The sequence below is a fragment of the Siphateles boraxobius genome, unplaced genomic scaffold (assembly GCF_051911475.1).
Source record: "Siphateles boraxobius isolate OS27281-9 unplaced genomic scaffold, OSU_SipBor_1 130, whole genome shotgun sequence".
Classification (NCBI taxonomy): domain Eukaryota; kingdom Metazoa; phylum Chordata; class Actinopteri; order Cypriniformes; family Leuciscidae; genus Siphateles; species Siphateles boraxobius.
In genome coordinates this window covers 30,869,627-30,889,640 of record NW_027508734.1, presented here as the reverse complement: position 1 = coordinate 30,889,640, position 20,014 = coordinate 30,869,627, and the positions used below count along the sequence as shown (strand labels likewise).

Below are 20,014 nucleotides of genomic sequence, written 5' to 3'. Positions count from 1 at the left end.
AATGAAATGTATAAAATAAGTCTCGTTTTCACTTTTTTTTTTCTCCAAATTTGCTTCCAGCAAAACTCTTAACAGACTCAAAACAATCTTTGTAGGATGAATGATAACTATAATAATAATAAAAAAATAGTGAAACTCGGGTATAATTTAAAATGATCAGCACATAGAAAGTTTTGGAAGGGTGGGCAAAGAAGGCAGTGTGCACTGATTCCCGGCAGGCAGCAGAGACAGCAAATGATGATAAGAAGCAAGAGCAGTGCTCAATAGGGTGGAGTCAAGCTGTGGAGGAGGAGCTAAACATAGACAAAGGGTGGGGCAAAACAAGGAGAAGCTTTTTCATTTGAGGTTTTGTCCTTTCAATCAGACCAGGGGCACAGGTCATCAAAACACATAAAACAAGCATTTAACATTCAAGCAAAACAAGCTAAGATATTCCTAGCATACTTTTTGCATGCTGCCAATGTCCATTACAATGACATGATGACTAATACAGATAAAATGTATGAAATTGCTGCATATGAAAAAAATATATATTTATACAGTGGGGTCCAAAAGCGTGAGACTACAAATGAAAATCTGTTTTTTAGACTTAAGTGTTGATGTCATTAAAGCAAAAAGGACACAAACCAAAGACATTGTCTTTGAAATGTTCTGATAATTTTTTATTGTACACTACCTTGTAAAAGGTTTGAGGAGTAATAACTGCTGAAAATTCAGCTTTGCCATCACAGGAATAATTTGGTTTAAAATATTTTATAAAATTTAAAATGTAACAATGATTTACAATATTACTGTTTACTGTATTTACAGCCTCGTTAAGCATAAAAGATTTATTTCAAAAACATTACAAAATCTTACTGACCTTAAAGTTGTGAACAGTAGTGCAATTCAAATGATAATATAATTTGAATATACTGTATGAAATTAGAAAAATGTAAAAGGGACACACTTACACTAGTGGTCTCAGGCTTTTAGCACTGTATTTTGTACATCTTGGGCTGAAACAATTCTGCCTCTGCTCTGAGATGTGTGAGCATGTGATTATTAAACACCTCAACTGCATAAACCTTAAGACAATATACATAGATTTTACCAGCAACCTGCCTATATCCTTTCATTGAGGTAACCAAGCTTTCCCCCACCGACGACTCTAGAAGTGAGCCCTTCTTACCTTCACTGGCTGCAGGGATGAGTTCATCTGACTCAGCCTGCTGTCTTCTAGCTCAGCGGTTTCTAGTCTGTGCTGGAATGGAGTATTGACTATTACTCCTCCCTCATCCTCTTCATCTTCATCTTCCTCCTCCACATCATCATCCCTTTCATCCTCAGGGGTGTGAGCAGTAGGTGACAGGCCTTCATGACTGAAGCCTTGCAGCAAGGCGGCGACAGTCTCGGGTTTGGGCAACTTGGTGATCTTGAAGTGCTTTTTGTAGTGTGGTGTGTCTTTACGTATGAGCCGCTGTTTCTCAGCAGGTAAAGGTGGTGTTCGGGAGTCCTCATAGCTCCTTTCAGCATCATCTTCTTCATTTTCATCTTCCTCATCATCACCACCACGAATGATGGGCTCTTCAGCAAAGTGCACAGTAGGCTGCGAATAAAAAAAACAAACTGAACTGTGAAAATAGTTTACTAACTTGCCAATGCAGTGACTGGATTATTACTGCTCATCAAGGAAAAAAATGAATCTTTTACAGAAGGAATTAACTACAATGTATTTACACAAACCTAAACAATCAATTCAGTAGTTTGCATGAAAAACAGAGATAACATCCTTAACCATTTGCATACATTAAGAGTAATGGAGCAGCTCACCTCAGAATACTCCACCTCCATCTCATCCATCTCCTCCTCTCGACACGGTCCATCATTAAGCTCAATCCCTGTACTGTTTATACCCCGCTTCTCGTCCTGAGAAGTGGCCGAGGCGGTGCTACTGGATGCCTGAGAATCATGACTTTGATTGGACAGCCCACTCAACCGTTTCTCCTGTGAAAAACCATCAAACATCAATAGGAATAACTGGGCGGTTTATATCTAATATTTAAATAATAATTAGTCAACAGTTTGCATGTAATATGAAATTCAAATGTATTTAAATTATATTTAAATACAAATATTTTAAACAATACATTTGATGATAATAATAATACTAACAAAAAAAAGCCGTAAGCGACAATCTTAAAGGGTCCAAGCACCAATGGCTCATGTGAACAATTAGGTGAGAATCTAAATATAACTTGGGGGGGGGGGGGGGGGGGGGGGGGGAAAGATGGGGGAAATTCAAGACAATCGCTACCCTCCCCAGGAGTGGTTGACCAACAAAGATCACTCCAAAAGCAAGATGTGTAATAGTCTGCGAGGTCACAAAGGACCCCAAGGAAACTTTTAAGCAACTCAAGGCCTATTTCACATTGGCTGAGTCCACCATCAGGAGAACACTAAACAACCATGGTGTGGATGGCAGAGTTGCAAGGAGAACGCAACTGCTCTCCAAAAAGAACATTGCTGCCCATCTGCAGTTTGCTAAAGATCACGTGGACAAGCCAGAGGGCTTTTGGAAATGTCCTGGACGGATGAACCCAAAATAGAACAATGAGAAGCGTTATGTTTAGAGAAAGAAAAACACTGCATTCCACTATCAGAACCTTATCCTCTCTCTGAAACATGGTGGTGGCAGTTTCATGGTTTGGGCCTGTTTTGCTGCATCTGGACGATTTGCCATCATTGATGGAACAATGAATTATACCAGGGAATTCTAAAGGAAAATGTCAGGAAATCTGTCCATGAACTTTATCTCCAGAGAAAGTGGGTCATGCTACAAAGAAAACAACCCCAAGCACACAAGTCGTTCTATAAAAGTATTGTGCAGGACTGATCAGCAGTTACCAGAAACGTTAAGCTGCAGTTATTGCTACATAAGGGGGTCACACCAGAAACTGAAAGCAAGAGTTCACCAACAGATATGTAATACTGGATCCTTTTTCCCAATAAATAAATTACATGTATTTTTGTCTCATTTGTTTGATTGGGTTCTCTTTGTCTACTTTTAGGGCTTGTGTGAACATCTGATGATGTTTTGATACATATTTATGAAGAAATATAGAACATTTTAAAGGGTTCTGTGATGATGAACCTTTGTGTTGACGTCATCACCATTTCAGTATGTCTCAAATGTGTGTTAAAGGTTGCTATATTTAGTTTGCCAAATACATTGTTTAAGCGCTTTATTCACATTTCATTACTGCATCCCGTGTACAATTAGCTATGGACGTTTGCAACCCCACAATTCTTACGTTCAGTAACATCATTCAAGTTCAAATTCTTTGATTACCATTAGCACTCGCTGAAGTATAAGAAGTCACAAGGAGGCTAATGTTTTTACAGACTGTTTATTAGTAATTTTACATGATATAGCTCTGTGGTATTGTATGTGCTTACCTGTTGGTTTCTGCTCTGCTCGTTACGGTAGCGCGCGTAACCGGAACGCGCTTATCATAGCATGGGTCATACCATTTCCCACAACTGGGGGGAGGCAGTATAGGTGTGGAGGGAAATGTTTGTTCTGTTTAAGGTATGTTTCTTATGGTAACATTACTTGGTTTAAGCTGAACTAATGATATTTTTTCGTCTTTGTAAAAGATGTGTTTGTTTTAATGTCATTGTTATCATGTACATTATTAAGCCAAAGTATACCCTGTACAAAAGGTACTTCCTAATTTCGTTTGGCGGGAAGTGTGTGAATTTAACCGGAGTGTTCCGGCTATTAGAGAAGGTTGGTGGTTTGCTCTGTTGCCTTTGTGTTTAATGGGCAGAGGTTATAGTGCTGCTTCGTTAGCATTCATCATTTTTTTATTTTTTATTTTTTTTTTATTAATTTGTACTTTGCACGGATTGTTTTTGGATTATTAATGAATTATCTATTTTTGCACCGCGGATCATCTTGTCATACCATACCTTCCTTACTCCTTCCTAACCCTTGGGCTACAGCACCTGACTTAGGACAGTCTCAAGGGCCTTCCTTTGTGACAGGTTCACCATCATTCAAGCACAACGGTATGTGAAGAGCAATATATTTTCATGTCTGGCATCTTGACTGATTCTCTGTAAACTAATTTATTATTACCCAGGGGGAAAAAAAACAGGATGAAACGTGAGGGAAGAGTAATAAGAGAATCCATGTGTGTGTGACGTTAAATGCATTATATAAGTGGCGACTCATCTCTGATGATAAAAAAAAATAACTTACATTCTGGAAAATACAATATATTGTCAGTGTGCTATAATTGGATCTATGCATTTATTTCCATTCAAAGTGATTGAAACTGATAAAAGCACATTTGGACACCCCTAATAAAGTAAAAAATAAATAATTGATTGTGCCTATGTTTGTTTTTACCTCAGAGTCCGGGGACTCCAGATCCTCATCTGGTTTGGCTGTATAAGCCTCATTTCTTCTGGCTTCAATGACATTCTTCATCACCTTTAACTCACTAGGATGTGGTGTGGCTCTCCTCTGAAGACCCTGCTGGTTCACATATACAGCAAGAGAATTAGCACATGCACACTATTTTATGTAAACAGCTGTTCAGAAATTATAAACATCCTGTAGACATTTCCACACTCACCCTCCTCTCTGCCGCTGTCTCCTCATCTTCCTCTTCGTGTTTTGAGTCATCCCGGAACTGAATGACTGATACCCTGTTCAAATTAGTGTCTGTGGGCCAGGTTTCATCAACAGTCCTGTCCAACAGATTCTCTGCAAAGTAAATATTACAAAATATTATATGATGTGCGTCATGGATTCACTGTGCATGTAATCTCAGCTTCAGACAGCATGGTCATGGACCACCCAAAGTCCTTTTTACTGACATTCAATGCACTTTTTCAACAATTACTTCCTGCTCTAATATGATTACTGTAGTTTCCATTAAAAATGCCTGGAACCTGACAGGTATTTAACCTACGAAACAATCTGTATTTATTTATCTGAGAACCATCTTGTATAACTGTTCTTAGAGACTAGCATGCCATTAAATTAATTTTTCAGTCAAGTGGTCTGCTTGTGCCCAAGCGAGCGGTTCTTGGCTAGAATAAGGTGCGATGTGGGCTAGGCACTTTAGTCATGCTGTTTAGTCAAAGATCTGACTATGTGTGTGACTATAACCTGCATGACAGCTCCATACATGAGAATGGTGGAGTGTCTTACCGAGGCTTGATGAGGGTTGCTGGGGCAGCAGGTAGCAGGTGAGAACTTTTTCCCCAGTCTGCTCATCATCCTCTGTCTGGAATTTCAGCATGGGCTGAGACTGGTTCTCTGCCAGCCACATGGCTTTCAGGTTCAGATTGGCCAATGCGAACGGTAAATTCTGCAACCTGCGACAGAGAGCAATAAATAGAGAAACTTCAGTGCATGAAACACAGTCGGTAGAAACTCTTATGGTCACTCTGAACCAATCTCACATCCAAAACCTGTGATAAGGAGACTGAAAGAATGTATTTCTCACCTGTTACCTGCCACATCCAGCACGTGTAATTCTGTGGCGTTGGCGAGCTCAGCGGGTAGTTTTCCCAAGCGGTTATCTCTGAGGGAGAGTACGTTCAAGCTGACGCATCCTCCCAGCTCTGCTGGGACGCTGCTCAAGCGGTTTCGGTCCACATTAAAGTTGGTCAACTTCTTCATCTTTCCGAGTGAGCGAGGGAGGGACTGAAAGTGAAAACAGCACAAGGAAGTTTTCACAATGGGCTCTGTTCTGACACCTCAGCTTTCCTCTTGAAATATGGTACTGCTAATATTGTTGACTCCTTTAGGAACAATTGTGATTACTCATTTGCAATTTTGGATGAAAGCATCCCCTAAACACAGGGATGCAAACTCTAGGTGGTCCGGGGTCATGCCATCTGTAAAGTTTTTAAAAAAAAAATGTTTTATACCAGTAAAAAAATTGTCTTTACAATTGGGTGGAGGTAACTCAACCTAGACCCTATTCGGTTAATAAAAAATCGATTTCTGGCCACATCCCCGCTGTTGTTTTTAATGAACCCATTCAATATGACTATACAATAATAAATAAATAAATAAATATCCTTTTAACAATAATGATATAAATGTTTTTATTAAAAAATAAACAAAGCAATAAAGAAAAGTATTATAATAACAATACCCCACCAACAATTCCAAAAAATCTGATCTATACAAACACCCAAATTACTTATTTTGGATCCAAGTATATACCCCTAAAAATTTAAATGTAATGTAAATAGATTCAAATGAATAGTTATCTTGTTCTCTCAATCTCTTGCCACATAATTCCCAAAATGGTACCATTAAGGGAAGAAAAAGCACTGTAACAGAATAATAATATAAAAGTGATACAGAAAATATAATGTAAAGCTCTAAAACCAGCTTCAAAGAATTAGAAAGTGCAGTAAGTAAAATGAAATCAGACAGTACAGAGATCAGGTGGTGTGGGGTTGTGTACCTGGAGAAGGTTCTCAGTCAGCATGAGCTCTGTCAGATTCTCACACTCGCCAAGAGAGTCTGTGAGATGCACTAAGCGGTTCTGGTTCACTTTCAGAATTGACAACTTCTTAAGTGAGCCTGTTAGGAAAAACATTCTGGATATAAAGATTTCACCTATGTTTTGAGATAATTACAAAGACAATATATACTCAGCAACAGCTGCATTCAAATCAAAACAGTTTCAAGATGAACACTGAGGACAAAAACATCACTATGAAAAAAACTGAACAGTATACATAAGTGATAGTTGAACAAAATATGATCTCTAAACATGTAAAGACAGTACAGTAATAACATGAAATAAGTCTGCTGACACAAGAGGGCAGTGCTGTGATTCTCAAATCAACAGAAACCTGTTTCTCAGTGGATTAGAGCAAAGAGAAACAGAATTTTTAAAATCAATTAAGACCATAATGGTTTAAAAAAGTTCTAATTTGTCAATTTGCACACTTTTACAGTACTAGAATTGAGCCTTATTGTCCTAAAAGAAACCAAATATTTTATAATTTTCATTGTCTCCTCAAGGGAAGATTGACAAACTAGCATTTTTCAAAATGTTCACTGTGCTAATCACAACATTCATAAGTTAAGTTAAATGTCAACATCCAGTGAGAATATAATGTAGCAGACTGAAATCAAAAGCGATAATTTTGAGTAAAGATAAAGTAGTCACCATATAGGTGCTGATTTCATTTAGACTGGGCAGCACATTGTTTTCAGTAAGATGAATAAGAGGCAGGACAATGTGTTTATTGTAACGCAGCTATGTCTCTATACAAAAGCAAGCATACTCTAGTATTTATTGATGTTTGTAAGAGGGATATAGAGTTTCACCAATGCTGTCCGGCAAGACTTCGAGAACGTTCTCAGAGAGCAGCAGGTCTGTGAGGGCAATAAGGCCGCTGATCTCTTTGGGAAGCTCTGAAAGACGGTTTTCTGAAACGTCCAAGCAAACCAGCTGCCGCAGGTTTCCCAGCTCCTGTTAAACACAGAGGTCATCTTTCAGTCAGCCGAAAATGAATTAAGGCACTTTACTTTCCACTCCAGTTATCAGCAGAACAGGCACATGCTAAATGCAATCAACTGCACCGAAGGTAAACAATGTCTGAAAAGGACAACAACTGCATGAATTTAAACTAGATATGTAACATCATCCAGACAAATGACCCATATGATAATCAGCCAATCAGAAGCTGTCTATACTCACAGGAGGTAGTGAGGAGAGCTGGTTTCTGTCCAACCATAGCTCACGAAGATTGGGCAGTGCCCCAAGTGTGTCAGGCTGAATGGAATAAATATAAAAAGAAAGCAGATTAAAGACACAGGACATGGGAAACAAAAGAGGAATTATATGAAAAGCAGCACATAATAAAGAAAAAAATATAATATTAAACTATATTTTCCTCAGCAGGTGCTCAGGTGTTAGTTCAGTAAAGGAAATGAAAATCAGAGATCCACTGGGGCAAACAAAAATAACATGCTCTAAATAAACTTGAAAACATGGCATGCATGCGTTTAACAGCTAAAACAACTAAATTGATCTCAGGACCGCTGTAAATATGACCAAAAACTGGCTGTTTCTCACCAAAATTTCCAGTACATTGCTGCCCAGATCCAGCTGTTCCAGTTTAACCAGGAAGGAAAGAGAGCTAGAGGATGATAGAGACATTTCACATTTGATGTAATTTGCTTTGCATTTGTTTAAAAAGATTTTGGGGGTAAATTCAGAGCATGAGCACTGTGGATCTAATGATTGCAGTTTATTGGGAAAATACTCACGAGGGTAAAGATTTCAGTAGATTCTCCCTTAGCTCTAAAGTCACCAGGTTTGACAAGCTGAGAGGAGAAAAAGAAAGTGACGAGACTGAGTGGTGTGTCACTTGATTTGGAAGAGTAATGGGCTCTTCCATCTGTTCGACATCAACGGTGGTCAAAACCGTGTGTACATGTGCGAGATGAGAGAGATTGTGTCCGTATGTGGATAGGATGCCTGCTTTATTTTATAATTTCTCACTGCCTTTTGTAATTATAACACAGACATTTTAAATATTCTAAAATAACATGCACATGTATTCCTCTTAGATACATATTCCTTTTATCCATACCTTTTGTTAAATATTGCATAAAAGCATATAGTACCATATAAATGTATGAAATAACTGATATATATTATGATGCCTGCTTTGTACATAAAGTCAGCATGAAATGAAAGTTCACTATCCGTTTTCTAAAAGCATGTTATAAATCTTATTGTAAACGACGGATGAATCGAAATTTTGACCTCATAATATTTAATCAAAACGTCAACCCGATCATCTGGTGAAAACGATGGTCTTCTCCAAGACTTCTCCAAAGATCGCTTAAAACCCATCCCTCCACAATCAACTGCAAGCTTGGATTCGTTTTTGAGTGAAACACCCACATTACCAAAAGGCAATCTACAACCAATGGACAGAACAAAGTCCATCCTCTATTTTGTATCTTTAAATCTGTTACATTCGAATGTACAACAATATAGAAGAAAATATCTGTCGCTACTTCTGTTTTATCCTGACTTTAATGACTTTGCAGTGTCAAATACATTTAAATTTAACTTAATACATTTTACTGTGGAAGGGACACAATAACTGGCAAGACCACCTGCAACAGAGCATGTTCATATTGACTTACTTTCCTATGTCAGTGGGTAGAGACTGCAGCGACACGTCATTGAGTGATAGGTGAGCCAGTCCTCTGAGCTGTGTGAAGCCATCAGGCAACCTGAGACCAAGAGACAACAAGAAAATGAGAGACACAATGGAAAAGACTTGAACTGCTTCAACGTCTTCCTGCTTAAATGTAAATAAGGAGTAGGAAGCACTCGTGTGATGAATAGTTGACATCCTCCTATGGCTATAAAAATACTATTACAGCATTTTAACTAGACATATGATCATTTGAAACCATTTTTTTATGTCAATATTTCTTGTCCCTTCCCAACTTTTCTACATCTTTCAAAAAGTGTCATTTGATATGAGGCAGAGCTTTGAGGGATTTGGGGGCTCCTCCAACCCACTAACCTGGTCAAGGGGTTTCCACTAAAGTCTGCAATCTCCAAGGCCTGACATAATTTAATGTTTTCAGGAATCTCAGAAATATCTGAGAGAGAGAGAGAGAGAGAGAGAGAGAGAGAGAGAGAGAGAGAGAGAGAGAGAGAGAGAGAGAGAGAGAGAGAGAGGTAAAGTCAGCAAGATATAATGGAAGGAGTGTCAAGACAAAATAAGCACTTTTTCAGGCTTCTTAATAATGGCTACCAGATGGCCTGAAAGAAAGGGAGGAGAGAGTGATTTGACTGTGGTGAGAGTTGTCTGTATGTGTGTTATACACAGCCACACATACAGGACCCAGCGAGAGGTGCTTCATTTGCTGAGTTGCAGAATATAACACTGCATAGTCTAAATACAGACCAACATGCTCAACATTCCCACAGTCAATCCTGAGACTAACAGTGAATGTACCTCGGGCTGTGAGAGGCACACGAGAAGACAATTGGGCGTTAAAATTGATGTACATTTTTTTAAATAGATGTGGCTCAAAGAAAACATTCCAGTGCTCTGTATAAGGAAACATACAGGATGTGTAAGAAAGTGTGTAAATATCTCTAGATGGGAGCAGTTTGAGAGCGCAGGACTATTTTTCCGGAGCAAGACACTTAAGGAGGGTTTGCATACCATTTCTGGAGATGTCCAGCTCCACCAGCTGTGTGAAGTTGGCAACTTCGGGCGGCAATTTTTGAATCTCGTTGTCACTGAGGCCCAGCTTTCGCAAATTGTGCAGTTTGAAGAAAGGCTGAAAGGGAAAGAAAGAGTACGAATTAGACACTTACAGGCCTGACTTGTTCATCAAGGGAAGCACCTATACACCCACTGGTCACTTAATTAGGTACACCCGTCAACTGCTTTTTAACTTAAATATCTAATCAGTCAATTACATTGCATTTGCAGCAACTCAATGCAGTTAAGATCTGTTCACAGTCACACCATGTCATAATTACCACAATTACCGCAATTCAATTACACAATAGTGGTGCCATAGAAACACAGAATTCCCAGTCTGAGGACATGAACAGCTTTGAATATAATGTCAAGTATTGTCATCTTGAGACTACGGTAATTACAACATGGTGTAAATGGAGCATTAACCATGTAGACATGATCAAGGGTGACATGCTGAAGTTCAAAATGATCATCAGAATTGGGAAGAAAGGTGATTTAAGTGACTTTGAACGTTTTGTTGTTGGTACCAGCTGGTCTGAGTATTTCAGAAACTGCTGATCAACTGGGATTATTCATGCACAAGCACAACCACCTCTAGGGTTTACAGAGAATGGTCAGAAAAAGAGAAAATATCCAGTGAGCGGAAGTTCTGTGGGCGAGAATGCCTTGTTGATACCAGACGTTCAGAGGAGAATGGCCAGACTGGTTCAAGCTGATAGAAAATACAACAGTAATTCAAAATAAGGACCCGTTACAACCGAGGTCTGCAGAAGAGCATCTCTGAACGCACCACACGTCAAACTTTGAAGCAGATGCAGCAGTAGATGATCAAACCGGGTGCTACTCCTGTCAGCTGATAACAGGAAACTGAGACTACAATTCACACTGGCTCACTAAAATTGGACAATAGAAAATCAGAAGAAGAAAAAAAGGTGCTCTGGTGAGTCTCAATTTCTACTGCGACATTCAGATGGTAGGGTCAGAATTTGGCATAAACAACATGAAATCATGGGTCCATCCAGCCTTGTATCATTGGTTCAGGCTGGTGGTGTAATGGTGTGGGGAATATTTCCTTGGCACACTTTGGGCTCCGTAGTACCCATTGAGCATAATTTGAACACCACAGCCAAACTGAGTATTGTTGCTGACCATATCCACCCCTTTATGACCACAGCACCTTTGGGATGTGGTGGAACGGGAGATTCGCATCATGGATGTGCAGACCACAAATCTGCAGCAACTGGATGATGCTATCATGACAAGATGGACCAAAATCTCTAAAGAATGTGTCTCAGTACCTAGTTGAATTTATGCCATGAAGATTTAAAACAGTTCTGAAGGAAAAAGGGGGTCCAACCCGGTACTAGCAAGGTGTACCTAATACTGGTGTATATAGGATCCATATCAGTTATTGGCTATCGGCTAATATTGGATATTTTTTGTTTTTCCCATTTTAAGATTTAAATATTCATTTAGCACTTTCTTAAAGGTGCAGTGTGTGATTTTTAGCGACATCTAGCGGTTCGGCTGCGAGTTGCACTGAGGGCTCAGCCCACTGCTCACCCCTCCCTTTCGAAGAAGCTACGGTGCCTGAAACTGGACAAACATATCGTCGTCTGAGACAGCAGAGAATAGCCAGAGTAAGCCAAGAGTGTGTAACATTGTCACTGTTTCTGTACGACAGTCCATTATAAACCACATCATGGATAAAGTTTACAAAGCCATAGTCAGGTGAGGATCAAGGGTCTTAATATATAATATAATAATAGTAATCAGCTGATTGTCTCACAAACGTAACCAGTCAAGTCAAGTCAAGTCACCTTTATTTATATAGCGCTTTTTACAATACAGATTGTATCAAAGCAGCTTCACAGTGATAACATGAAAATAATATAACAGAGTTTGTTTCTAAAAGAAACCAGCACATTTCCCCCCACATAGCAAACCCATAATACAGCGAGGGAGAAGAACCACATGAAACTATGCAACTATATATTGTTTCTAACAAATGAGCTGTTACTGTGGCTGAGCTGGTTAAAGCGTAAAGCCTTGTTTAAACTCGACACGTCCGCATGAGCCCAAAGGTGCGCGCGGCAAAAATGGCATGATTGTACAGCGCGCGCGCCTCCGCATCCCCTAGACAGCATTTACTACACACAATAGGCTTTTTTTCTCTGATTTTGAAAACTCTTCGCGATCGACTTAAAATGCTTCCAAGATCGACGGGTTGGTGATTCCTGTAACGTTACTGTTTTACGGTCAATGACAAGAGTACTAATCAGCTGTCTCACGAACGTGCAGCACATTTATCCCCACATAGCAAAGCCATAACACAGCGAGGGAGAAGAACTAAGTTACATGAAACAATCCAACTACATATTTTACACCACTGACAAGGGAAAAGTCACTACTCACGGTGTTTATGGCTAGCTTCTAGCTTTCTGCTGCTTCTCTTTCAAGGTTGTGACGAAACGCGCTCTGTAGCGCTGTTTGTTCGCTGTCGGCTACGGTAGAAACATGACGTCACAATATGTCGACCTTCATAGAAGGGGATTCCCGCGGTTATGTAGATATAAATGTCTCATTCTAAGGTAATAAAAACATTACGGTTTATTAAGTAAGTTCTTTATATACCACTGAAAACATAGTTATGGATGTCATATTGCATTTCTGTTAATAGATAATCAAATTTTTTACACACTGCACCTTTAATGTGATGGCAACATATTACAGCAAAGATTAAACCCTTAAAGCTATGGTATACCATTTTAAAGATTGTTCATTATTAATATCCTCGTTTAGATGCTGGTCATTGTTATATAGTACAATCCTAACAATATGAATAGAAAAAAGAATGAAAAAAATCCATTCACTCTATTGGCTGTACAGCCGCAGAGAAGTTGACCAATGTAAGCTGTCCGGCCGGACGGCTTACATTGGTCAACTGCTCTCATCCAATTACCAGCTCCACTTGAAACTCCGCCTGGCGCTCGCGTCTCCACCGCACCCGCCCCCGCCCCCGCCCCCCTCCTGCGCGTTGAAATTGCACGCGTAAGCAGCTGACAGTCTATGGTAGCTAGCTAAGTAGCATATCAGCAATGGATAAAAAAATAAAAAAGACAGCAGCAAGCGTCCCCTGCTTGCCCCTACAGTAAAGTTAGGACGAAAGAGAAAGTCTTAGAGGAACGAGCAGAGATAAAAAAAAATGTGAAGAACGCCGAACTTTGAGTAGGATAAATATAGGGTCCACCATTGACAGTTGGAGGAAGCTTCAGGAAGATCTGGGACTGAAGACAGACGCTGACACGGCTGACTTTTTGTTGAGCAGGTAAACATTTATTTATACTTTTATAGTGTGACGTGTTACATAAATAGCTTTTTATCAGTTTGACAACTTGCTCCTGCTGCCGGTCGGCATTGGAATGTTAGACGTTTAGCATCGCCTATCACGGGTCAAAGTAATTATATTTCTTGAAGTCCTTGAATATATTTCAGTAGGCCTAGCGGGTTTCTGTTGGAGCCGATCGAAATTTGAACAAGATGCGCTGTGTGCTGCAATAACAATTACTGAAAACCTTAGCAATACTAGTAGTATTATACTAATGCTGGTGGGGAGTTTAGAACATTTCATGTGTTGCTAATCTTGCGTTGACGTGAACTCAAACGTGACATTGAATTGTTGATGAAGCAACTAAGTTCAAGTGTCTAAAGGCAATTTTACATATGATGTGTGTCCGATGTTTACTACCAGTGATCACAGCTTGACTGAGTGACGTTGTTCAATTCGTTTCCCGGTGGGAGGGATCGGGTAGCACAGAGGGGAGGGGTGTGGGCTTTCTCGACCGATTTTTAACACCGTATACTATAGCTTTAAAAGGGACAGTTCACCCAAAATTTTATCAATTTATTTACTCTCGTCATTCCAAACCTGCATGGCTTTCTATCTTCTGCGGAACACAAAAGATGATATTCGAAAGAACCATTTGGGTGACCACAGACTTGCATTTTATGGAAAAAAAATGTAATCAAATTATCTTCTTTTATGTTCCACAGAGGAAATGACAGCCATACAGGATTGAAACATAAGGCTGAGCAACTGACCATTTTCATTTTGTGGTGAACAGCCACTTTAAGAGCACTCTCTTGAAGAGCACCTCCCCTTTAAGAGCTCATGTCAATTGGTTATTGCTCATGAAATGTAAAAAATAACTACATGTAATTCGGTATCTGACATAACAGTAAATGCACTTTTTTTTTGCATAACAGGCATTATATTCTGACAGATTTGTAGAAAGCAGGGTGGCTGGTAACTATGAAAAATCCAGATGGGTCAAGCATAACTAGACAAACTGCATGGTGAAAAATATTGGATAAATGACAGATTTATAACAAGCTATTATACAGTCATTCATTTACACAGGCATTCCTCCACTTGTCCACTTCAATTGCAAATGAGAGTTTGACAAAATTGGGAAGATCAATGATATTCATATTAGCAAAACTAGTTTCTTTTGACTTGAAGGTAACATCTTGCATACTTAAGACCCCCACTCATCAATCTGACAACAGCTCATCTCCACACACTTCTCTAAAAAACTAATGCTGCCGAGTTCAGACTGCACGATTTTAGCCCCGATTTTGGCTCGCCGACAGGTTTTGAGAAATTGCAGACAAATGCCCCAAATCACAGGCAAATCGGTGCTCGTTCACGCGAGTGACAATCACGCAGTGTGAATGAGCAAAGACGCGATCTGAGAGAATCGCCGACGAGTCACCGACCCCCGTGAGATATTTAGCATGCTAAATATCTGGACCTGTCGGCGATTCACAATCCTGCTGTGTGAAAAGTGTTCTGACTGAAAACTACATCGGCGATGACCAACAGCCAATGAGAGAGCAAGATACAGGACAGCAGGATGTTCAGGGAGGAGTTATAGACCAGAATATCAGTATTTTAATAGATAGGCCTATATTTACAATTATATCAAACAGAAACAAAGCACAAACATTTGCATGACCAGCAGCAACAGCAGGACATTTGCAAAATTATTTATTTACCCCCAACTCTCTTTGCAAAACACAGTCCTTGCTCCCCTCGTCTTCCCAACCATTTCCTCCTGCATAAACTGTTTATTTTTCTCATTTTCACTGCAAATCAGCGCACAGACAATTTGGATCGCAATATTCTTGTAGGCTATCATTTTTAATAACAAATTCATCATGATGATCTTCCGTTATTTCCTTATCACTTCTCGCGTTTGTTTGGTTGTGAAACGTAATTTGCGGACCAGGCAGAAGTTGTCGGCGATTCTTTCTTTTGTAAAGTCATGCAGTGTGAAACCTCCTGTCGCCGATCCATCGTGCAGTGTGAACACACCAGCAACTGAATGTTACCAAAGATAGTCACGCAGTGCTAGAAAACAAAAGTGACCCGATTATTTTGAAAATCGTGCAGTCTGAACTCGGCATAACAATCATGTTAAGGGAATGCAAAAGTGAGCGTGTCAGTGACTGAACACCAGGCTTCTCAATCAAGAGCTCGCTTGTTAGCTGGTCACATTCAGCACATTCCTGCTGCCGCGGCCCATCATGCCCTCTCCTCTCTGCGTGCTGGGCTTGCTGCTGAACAGCACCAACAGAGGGCTTACTATGTACTGCCAAGAACAAGGCTGATACTGCGGTGTGTGTGAGGGGTTGCTTGTTGTCTGAACAGAAATTCTGATTCACTGGTACAAAAGAACAACATCGGAAAAAAAATGGATGCAAAATAAAAATGAAGGATGAGAACAATGTGATTGGGGCTTCAGCAGACTTCCTAGGGAATTCAAGATGGCAAACAATGATTTACACATGCATAAGATAAAACTACTAAAACTCAAGCATTTTTTTTCTTTGAAGAACGATGATTCTCTCATAAAACTTACACACTTTTAAAATTAGACAACCTCATATATCCATCCATCTATCCACTTTCAAGGTTTGAATCACATTGAGCTGTGCCACACCCCCAAAAATATGCACTCTAATGATAACCCTGCTTAATTGGCCATAAAAAAATGGCCATAATTGGCCATTCAATCATGATTAATCATTAGCATCATCTGAGAGGAGATACAGCCTTCTATTGTTAACCTCAGTGGTTCTTTGTGGGCAGCCATGGTGGCAGGTGACGCGTATCACATGACTAAGGTATGGGAAATGTGAGCTTGGTAAGAAACAAGACCAAAATATACATACGCATCAAGCAATAAACTCAGTACAGCTGCTGCATACAGGACTGAAATAATTAAAACAAGTGGTGTGATGACACATGGTTGAACTACACACCATCTTAAAAACTCACGAGAAAACACGGAGATGCCCTCACACAGAGGCCAACAAAACACATACCAGCACTAACTTTCTTCAATTATCAACATGTTGGGAGACGAGCAGAGCATGGCCAGCGGGAGCCTGACTGTCGACTGCTAGTTAGGCCGCCCTGAGTGGGAGCCATGACGTCTTTTAGAGGGGAGGAAGCTCTCTAGTGAAGGCCTGATTATAAATGCACACAAAGCAGCCCATTCATCACTGCAGCCAGATGCCAGGCAAGCCCAAGACCATATAGTTACCGATCTACAAGACTCACACACTCAAAGACACTCTTTTCACGGTCCAGTAATCCATCTGCGTACCCTGTGTGTGAACAGACTTGGTGGTCAGACATGCCTCATGTCCCTCTGACAATTGTATTTCTCTATGAATGGACAACAGGTGACTAATGCAAAGACATCCAGCATCGATCTGTTCCATAAACTTCACTAAACAGAACAAAAGTCAGTCTTCATCATCACTCTGGCACACCTCATATGCATACCAAGTTACAGGTATTCTGAACATACGGGACAGTGGGTTTAAATAAGCCATGATGATTATAACAGTAATTATCCAACAGGCTATACAAATACGGTGCTGTACAAAAACATAAATTATAGTTCGCCTCAAAGTTTTTTATTGTGTATTTATTTAATTTGAATTATTTCTTCCCCAAGCTCATAAAATAAATTTGGGTCGCACATAAATTGACTGGGTCAGTAACCGGAACCAAACAAAAAATTTTTTTTATGCCTAAGGTCTAAACTAAAGACACTAACGAACAACAACGTTAATTTTAACATATCAATGCGAGCGCGAGTCTGATGAATAAACATTGGAAGAACTATTCATTCAACCTGAACCTCCATCGAAAGGACAACTCGAGCAGGACGTTTCTTAGTGGTACATTATGAGATGTTGGAACTGTAATTCAGCATTAACAAGTACATGTCCATCATTGTAAAGTTCATGTACATTGTTCAAGTACATGTACATTGTAAAGTTACTAATTTATTTACAGAGTATTTTTCTAATATATTGCGCTGAACACGTGGAAACTGTATCAATAACAGTGGATGTATGCAATGTAAACATTAACCGAGCTCTAGCGTGAATAACTGATGTAACAAACGTTGGTAAAACAAATCTTGCTCAATGCTTAATCTTTCCTCACAGTAGTGAGAACGACAGACAATCTGCATTAATAGACAGTTATAGGTAATAGTGGTCCACAGCTGATTAGCAGAAGTATTAATAATGTGAGTTAACCAGTTAGCAGGAGACCTAACGTTACACAATATAAAACTCAAAACTAAGTATTTTGAACACCATCTTTCAAGAGCAAGCGGTTTGCGAATCCTGCGTTGAACTCCGAGATTTAAAAAGCAGTCATAAGTAAAATAAAGGGAAAACAGCCAAAGTTTAGGATTATACTTCTGTGGTAAAGAAGAATTTTAACCATTGATTCTTCACATGCACGTCCTTGGGCAGTGAAAAAAAAAACTGGCTTTAGCTTCACATTGTAGAGCACAGAGTCTTCTCAACATGATGCCATCCAGTATCAACAGGAATCAGCTAGAAGTTTTGAGGTTCAAGTTTCCCTGGTGTCTGCACGCACAATAAGCGGGTTGGCAATATTCTAATGCTTGATATATGAACTGTTGTCGTCAAGTAAGCTTCATGCTTTCCCCGTTGTGAACGTGCATTCCTCTAAACTGTAGCCAACACTGCTCTAGTTGACTGCTGCACATTTTTTCCCGAAAATATCACGTTAAAAACCCTTTAGAAAACGTAATCCTCTTGATCTGCTTTCTCCATGTTTCTTTGACAAATCTCAGTGTCTCAGTCTCACGCACGCTGCACGTCAGTTAACCACGCCCACTTATTTACATGTCGCGGTATACATGGAATAAAAAAAATCTGTTACTAGGGGTGTAAATCGGAGCCTTCATGACGATTCGATACGATACCGATTTCTTAAGCCAACGATTCGATTATTTTCGATACTTCAGAATTCCCCGCGATACGATTCGATACGATTCAATAATCGATATTTTTACATGATATCTATTAAGTTTCAAATAAATCAACAAAAATGTTTATAATTTGCCTTTTATTGAGAATACAGGAACAGTATTCTATTCACATAATGTGTATGTTGTGCTCAATGCACTGCACATAGAACAGCAAATATAACAGTTACTGCATTCAGTTCAAAACTTGATTCTATCGAATCCTGGTGTGTTTGCGTGCATCTTACGTCATCGCAAACGTGCACGACGCATGATAGAAAACAAAACGCGGGTCAATATATTGTGTTTTTTATTTTATTTGGTGCTATTATGCACAGCTGAGTGAACAACACCGGTTTACTGTGTGCCGCATTTGGCTTTTTGCTGATTGCAAACGCAGGAGACAGTGGATTTCCATTAATGTGTTGCCCTGAGTCCACGCGCTATGTGTGTGTGTGAATACACTGCAGACTCTCTCTCGCTCTTATCCAAGGTAAATTATCAACACTATCAGCCCTTACATGTGTTTTATTTAACTAAATACATCATAATCAGCTAAAAAGAATGCGCAGGTCACTTACTTCCTGAACAAGTACGCACCCGAGTCCGTGATGCTTTCACATTCACGTGAGCCGCGGCACGGTTCGAGTGCAACCGAACTCAGCGCACCTCCTCCAGGCAGTCTCGGGTTTGGTATCCCAGTGCGCACCAGGGTCAGCGTGACAGACAGCGTTTACATAATTAGCGATTTTTCATGCGAACCGTGCCCGTTCCGAGTTGGTGTGAAAGCACCCTAGACTTTTCAAGAAAGTTGTTGAAGTAGCCTTTTGTACACGTTAGCGCCTGTTTGTTTACGCTAATAACTGCTAGCTTGGAATTCGCCGACTAAGTGACTGAAGGTGCATTCACACTGGCAGTTTAGTTACGTTAGCCCAGTGCATAACAACAATCGTTTGTACGCATATGAGCGGATGCTGAAAATAGACAGGCGGCAAAACAAACACATTAATCGATACTCTTGCGGACGGATCGATGCATCGAATCGTCGGCTGTATAATCGATGCATCGATACGAATCGATTAATATTTACACTCCTATCTGTTACGGTTGACATTTTCTACCACGGTAACGATATATACCGTCATTCCGCCCAGCCCTAGCACTATGTAAGGGACAATATCTTCAAGTAATTGGGTGGCACATAATTTGCTTAAAATGTTTTAATGACAATGTGTCATTTTTATGTAGCAACAGATTTTAAATCCAATAATAAGGCACTAAAGATATTGTGAACAATTAATAAAACATGCTGCATATATCAAAGGTTGAAGTTTCATTTTTTCCCATTTCTATTTGCAAGTTTCATTTTTTAC

At 39.7% G+C, this 20,014-nt stretch overlaps 1 protein-coding gene across 50 annotated transcripts in view; it reads right to left on the bottom strand.

Moving 5' to 3' along the window:
* scrib (scribble planar cell polarity protein) overlaps positions 1-20,014 on the bottom strand; it is a 116,390-nt gene that overhangs the window by 39,821 nt on the left and 56,555 nt on the right. For 42 of the 50 annotated variants that reach the window (XM_077229170.1, XM_077229180.1, XM_077229160.1 and 39 more), the window contains 14 exons: positions 10,231-10,348; positions 9,580-9,658; positions 9,191-9,280; positions 8,300-8,356; positions 8,106-8,169; positions 7,728-7,802; positions 7,355-7,499; positions 6,480-6,598; positions 5,505-5,704; positions 5,207-5,373; positions 4,626-4,756; positions 4,397-4,525; positions 1,813-1,986; positions 1,172-1,588 (listed from right to left, as the gene is read on the bottom strand). In XM_077229170.1, the coding sequence (XP_077085285.1) occupies positions 1,172-1,588; positions 1,813-1,986; positions 4,397-4,525; positions 4,626-4,756; positions 5,207-5,373; positions 5,505-5,704; positions 6,480-6,598; positions 7,355-7,499; positions 7,728-7,802; positions 8,106-8,169; positions 8,300-8,356; positions 9,191-9,280; positions 9,580-9,658; positions 10,231-10,348 (1,965 nt within the window). The remainder of the gene's footprint in view (positions 1-1,171; positions 1,589-1,812; positions 1,987-4,396; positions 4,526-4,625; positions 4,757-5,206; positions 5,374-5,504; positions 5,705-6,479; positions 6,599-7,354; positions 7,500-7,727; positions 7,803-8,105; positions 8,170-8,299; positions 8,357-9,190; positions 9,281-9,579; positions 9,659-10,230; positions 10,349-20,014) is intronic. The other 8 variants (XM_077229212.1, XM_077229159.1, XM_077229162.1 and 5 more) reach the window with 1 other exon arrangement.